Genomic DNA, 5486 nt, shown 5'->3' with positions numbered 1-5486 from the left:
ACACGGCACCCGCCGCTGCCCTCTCCGGGCACCGCGGGACCGCCGAGGGGGCGGCCCGGGCTCCCCCCCAACGCGCCCCGTCGGGTCCCGGCCCCAGCCCCGCACGGCAGCGGCTCCCGGGCCGCCTGCGCGCAGGGGGGATGCGGGGCTGCCCGCCCCGGCGGGGCCCCACCACTCACCCCGCGACGCTGCCGGCGCCCCCCCGCGCCCCCCGCTTGCCCCAGGGCCACAAAGGGAAGACAGACACGTTTCTATTTACAAAGTATATATTTAAACTCACATAAAAAGCAGGTCTCATATGGACATTCACGGCTGGCAGAAGACACGTAGTTAAGCTTCACTTCTGAGACTGAGATTTAGCCAAATCGCTTTTGTACAAGTCTTAAGATTTAAATAATTCACACGCACACACACCCCCACGCGCACACACTCGGTATATACGTCGCTATATACATACACACATATACACCCACATGTATGTTCTGCTCCATGCCCGCGTGCCGGGATGCACACACCGGGCTGGAGCGAAGCACCCCAAAGCCCACACACGTCCCGGGGGGGGCAGGAACGCGGCTCCGGGCTCTTTTGCAAGGGGAAGCGTCCCCCGGCCTTGGCACGGCGGCAGCAGGGGGACGGGCAGCTCAACCCCCCGCCGCCGTCCCTCCAACAACACACGTGTCCCGTGCCAGCTGCCCCTGGCACTGGCACCAAAACCAGCACGTTGGTTCTTCGTACAAACCAAGTTAAAAAATCTCAATTTTACAAAATATGCCTTAAAAAAAAGAAAAAAAAAAAAAAAAGGGAAAACAACAACAGCAACCAAAAGAAACCCCAAATCCTCAGAACTCACAGACACGGGCTCCCTTTGTACAGTCAAGCCAGCGCCCTCCTGCCAGGCCGCCTGCCCGAGGCGCCAGAAGGACGAGGCTGGGCACGGGGCAAGTGGAGGGGCAGATGGGCCCAAGAGCCAAGGGCTGCTCCTTGCCCCAGCACCGTCCCCGCCCGTCAGCCGGCAGCGCTGTCCCCCCGCCCCGTTACAGCCCCCCAAAAGCGGGAGCCTTCAGGAGCTCGGCCGGGGCGGGGGGACAAGGGGGACCTGGCGCAGCCCTGGCCCTCGGGCACCGCCGGACAGATTTGTGCTTTCCAACCCCAAGAGACGCTCAGAGCAACGCGCGGGGACGGGGCCACCTGCTCCACCTCGACCGACATCACACCTCGGGGGTCCCCACCCGCGCCCGGCCACGAGCGAGCGAGAGGGAGCGGGGCGCTGCAGCCCCCCAGAGCCCCCCAGGGATGCTGCTGCGGCTCAACCCGGCGGGGAAAAGAGCCAGGAAAGGCCACGGCCGTGCCCTGCCCCAGCCCAGGGAGACCCGCAGCAGGGTCCCCCCAACGGCAGCGAGAACACAGGCAAAGAAACCACAAAAAGCCACCCGAGTCAGCAGGGCTGCTCCCGCACGGGAATCTTTCGCCTCTTGGCTATTGTTTAACTAGCATAAGAAAAGGGAAATATTTATTGTCTCTGAATGCATAAAGGTGGCTCTGGGATTTGTCAGAGATGTGGATATTGCAAAACACTTTATCTGGAGTCTTCCAACAGTCTGAAGTGAACTATGTTTGGGGGGAAAAAAAACAATAATAATAATAATAATAATCCACTTTCTATAGCAGTATAAAGCATCTAAATATGGGCAGTGACATGCTACCCTCCCAAACCTCTCTGGCATTTCAGGAATGTAAACAGAGGGGGGTTTTTTGTTGATTTTTTTTTTTTTTAAGTGGATGGGGGAACAGAATCAAGCGACCAGACAAAATGAAAACAGATTCTCAGCTCAGTCCCATCTCCCACAACTGCTACGACAACTCTATTAAAGTGCATTTCAGTATCACCCCTCTCAGGAACCTTACACACGCAAACCTCCTCTTCCTTCGCAAGAAAAGGTAATTCAAGTTAATACTCCGCTAGAACAGTTTTAGCTTTTTTATGGATTTCTGCTTTTCCCCGCCCCGACTTTGTAGCAACATTATTTTTTTGTTGTTGTTAGACTGGAAACGCCCCCTCCCCAACAATACTGTAAATTCAAGTGCTTACTTCAACTGTCAAGGGCAACAGTTCTGGATACAGCACACTTGATTGTACAAGCAACACCTTATATCACAATCAAGAAATCAGGGCACTTGGCCCTCCGAGGGAGTAACACTTCCCCCTCCACCATCCATAGCATCATATGAAAAATAATAGTTAAAAAAACCCAGAACATAATTAGCTATGAACATCGTTCGTTATGTACACCGGCTCCTGCAACAGATGCATGAACTCTGTTAGTTCTCAGTTTTATTGTCCTTTCTAAGAGCAACTGAGCAGTCACTGTTGTCTCCATTTAAATAAAACAACTCAGAGTTGAAATATATATATATAGATATATATATAAGCATTTTTTCTTAAATAACATATTTACATCTAATAGAAAATATAACTCTAGAGATAATCTTTCCAACGAAATGTAAGACGTGACAAAAAAAAAATAAAAAGAAAATAAAAAGAATGAGTTAATGAATTTAGGACAGTTTCTAAATCCTCTCCAGGACCAAAAAAAAAAATTAAAAAAAAAAATAAAAAAAAAAAAAAAAAAAAGGAGAAAAGGCCCACCAAGCTCTAACCAAGCTTTTGTCTGGATCTGACCGAAGAAAACCCCAGCACCACCTTCGCCAAACTCATCGCTTCTCTTTAAAGAATCCTTGGTCCGTGCTGCTCTCCTTGATGGTGACGGTCAAAAAGTTAGAGGTCACATCAGTTACCACCACCTTCTCCAGGTTGTTGAGGGAGGGGCTCCAGGACTCCTCCTCGGGGTCCCCCAGGATCCTGGAGACGGGGATCCTGGCGATGAGGGAGGGTCGCCCCGCCTGGCCCCCCACGCCGTCGCGGTACAGGCTGCCCACGGCGCCCGGGCTGACGGCGCCGTGCAGGAGCTTGGGCCCGCCGGGGTCCAGCCCCCCCTGCCCCTTGGGGTCCAGAAAGTCTGCCCGGTGCTTGGCCAGCCGGGGGGGGTAGGTCTCGGCGGCTCCCAGCTTGGCACCCACCTCGGCTCGGTTGGGGCCGGGCAGGGCGCCGGGGAGGTCGGGGTCCTGCCGCCGGGCCAGCTGGATGACGCTGTGTCCCGAGCCGAACTTGGCCGCCCCCGCCGCCGCCTCCTCCATCTTCCTGGCCTTCAGGTAGTCCCCCACCTTGTCCCCCGGGTCCCCCAGTTTCCTCTTGGAGGCATCCAGAGTCTCCGCCAGGTCCTTGTAAAGCTCCTTCCTGGGCTTGGGGCCTCTCTTTTTGGGGGTCTCCCCGGGTTTCTCCTCCACGCGGATCACCCGGTCCCGGATGCTGTCTCCCTTGGGGGTGCTGGTGCTGGAGCTGCCCTGGGGAGCCAGGGCTATGTTTCTCAGTCCTTCCCTAGCCCGGGACGTGGAGCCCAGCTCCTGGGGGGACCTGCCGGGATACGGCACCCGGATCCCCCTGGAAGAGTCACTGCGGAATTCATAGGTTTTGGCTTTTGCTTTTGCCTGGGCCTGCAAAGAAGATAAATCAACCAGTGACTTTATTATCCTGCCATCCGGCTGCGTAATTACAACTTACAAGACAACAAGAGGCCGCCTTTGCCAGGAGCATCCTCCGCGGGGGCCGGAGAGGGACCCCCGCTCCCCGCTGCGGCGCGCAGCCCTGGCCGGCACCGGCGCGCGCGGGGCTCCGGCCTCCTTACCTTTAGCAGGAAGGTTTTGGGCTTGGGGCCTCGCTTTTTGGGCCCGTATAGCTCCATTTCTCGCTCCCTAGAGGTGTTAAAAGAACCAAAGCTTCAATTCAGCATAGCTACAAGACAGCAACATATTTACAAGCGCAACGGCTACAGCAAGCAAAGGCCTTTGTACCTTTCCTCAAAGGCTGCGAGCAAACGGGCATCCAGGATGTTTTCCTCGGGTTCCCAAGTGCTGTACCTGGGGGGGGGGGGGGGGGACAGAAAGAGGGACCAGCATGAGGAGCCAGAAATAGGAAAAAATAAGAATCAATAAAATAGAAAATACGGGGCATAAAGGAAGGGACCCAAGTTTCCTTTCTACTACAATGGGAGAGCGGGGCTGCAGCGAGCCGGCCCCCCACGGCCCCCCCCGGCCCCCCCGGGTGCAGATCCCCGTGGACAAACGGCCGACTTACTTCTGAGACCAGCCCTTCCATTTTACGAGATATTCCATGCGCCCCTGCAGATGCAAAGAGAAAAATAAATATGCATGGAGGGAAACCGCGATAACCGCCCGCGACAAAGCTACACCCGCAATTCCACGCATGCAACAAACACGCGCCGCGCCGAAAACACGCGCAAGGGAGGGAGGGGGGAGAGGAGGGGGAAGGGAACGCGGAGGGGCGGGGGGGGATGCAACAAAAAAATTAAATTATTATTAAAAAAAAATAAACCAAGCCCCCGGGGGTGCGCAGGCCGGCTGGCGGGCAGGCAGCGGGGGAGCACGCCCGCCCCCCCCGGCGGGGAGCGCCCGGGCATGCGGCGGGGAGAAAGAGCCGCCCCCCGCGGGCGCCCAACCGCAACCGGGCCGGGGCCGCAGCGGCGGGGAAGGGAGGGGGGGGGGGGGAGGAGGAGGAGGAGGAGGAGGGCGGGGGGAGCGATGGGGGAAGGCGCGGGGCCCGCGGGGGGGGCGGTGCGGGGAGGTGGGGGGCACCTACTTTGCGGATGCGGCGCTTGAGCAGGGCCTCGGCCGCGAAGACGCGCTCCCCGACGGCCGAGAGCTCCATGTTTACGCGGCCGCTCGCAGCACACAGGCAGCCGCCAGCGCAGCCCAGACCATAATACTCCGCCCGCTGACGTCAGCGCCGCGGCCCCCCCTCTCCCTTTCCCCCCCCCGCACTTGTTGCTGGCGGAGCCGGGTGGAATATTCCGCCCGCGCCGCATTGGCTCTGCCGCCGCCCCGCCCCCCGACGTGCGCCGCGTCCCGATGAGCGCGGGGCGGGGGGGGCGGGGGGACGGGGGGAGGACACGCCCCCCCGGACACGCCCCCCTACGCCCCGCCCCTCTCCGGGGAATTGGGGGGGGGCGGAGGGAAGGGGGGGGGGGGGTGTGCGGAGCACAAAGGCGCCCCGGGAGCGCGGGAGGCGCCTGGACGGGGCGGACCGGGGGGGGGGGGGGGGCGGGTCGTTCCCCGGTGACCGGACAAAGGGAACGGTGGGAGGCGGGAGCGGTCACGGACAAACCGCCCCCCCCCGCGGCGAGGGGGCCGCCCACGGACACGCGCGGTCCCGCGAGGGCGCGGATCCTCCCCGGCGGGGCGGGCGGTCCCGCAGCCTCCGGTACCCCCCCCCCCCCCCCCCGCGCCCGCTCCGCTCTCCGGGGCGAGCGGCGCGGCCCCACGCGCGATTTGGTTGCGGGGGGGGGGGGTGTCCCCCACCCGCGTTACCCGTCAGCAAAGCGGCGTGGGACCGCGGGCGGCACCGCGGGGGG

The 5486-nt window shown here is 59.9% G+C and overlaps 1 protein-coding gene across 2 annotated transcripts; it reads right to left on the bottom strand.

Moving 5' to 3' along the window:
- Nucleotides 1-2674: 2674 nt before the first annotated feature.
- Nucleotides 2675-4842, bottom strand: CBX8 (chromobox 8). Of its 2 annotated transcripts, none has more exons than XM_074921724.1 (5): nucleotides 4715-4842; nucleotides 4193-4236; nucleotides 3910-3975; nucleotides 3744-3810; nucleotides 2675-3552 (listed from the first exon to the last, which is right to left on the bottom strand). In XM_074921724.1, exons 1-5 carry the CDS (start codon nucleotides 4781-4783, stop codon nucleotides 2713-2715), a joined length of 1086 nt encoding a protein of 361 aa, XP_074777825.1. In that variant the 5' UTR covers nucleotides 4784-4842; the 3' UTR covers nucleotides 2675-2712. The 2 variants fall into 2 exon arrangements, with proteins under 2 accessions (XP_074777825.1, XP_074777824.1); XM_074921723.1 differs by having other exon boundaries at nucleotides 2712-3552; nucleotides 3744-3834.
- Between the last annotated feature and the right edge of the window lie 644 nt (nucleotides 4843-5486).

Source organism: Athene noctua, chromosome 18 (assembly GCF_965140245.1).
Source record: "Athene noctua chromosome 18, bAthNoc1.hap1.1, whole genome shotgun sequence".
Classification (NCBI taxonomy): domain Eukaryota; kingdom Metazoa; phylum Chordata; class Aves; order Strigiformes; family Strigidae; genus Athene; species Athene noctua.
This window is presented reverse-complemented; position numbering and strand designations above follow the sequence as displayed.

Bases quoted from the DNA above. Each gene is read 5' to 3' on its own strand.
- CBX8 (XM_074921723.1), bottom strand. From the start codon at position 4,783: ATGGAGCTCTCGGCCGTCGGGGAGCGCGTCTTCGCGGCCGAGGCCCTG. The intron at 3,976-4,192 runs GTAAGTCGGCCG...CCCCCCCCCCAG, and splicing joins TGGAAGGGCTGGTCTCAGAA to GTACAGCACTTGGGAACCCG. The intron at 3,553-3,743 runs GTAAGGAGGCCG...TCTTCTTTGCAG, and splicing joins CCAAAACCTTCCTGCTAAAG to GCCCAGGCAAAAGCAAAAGC.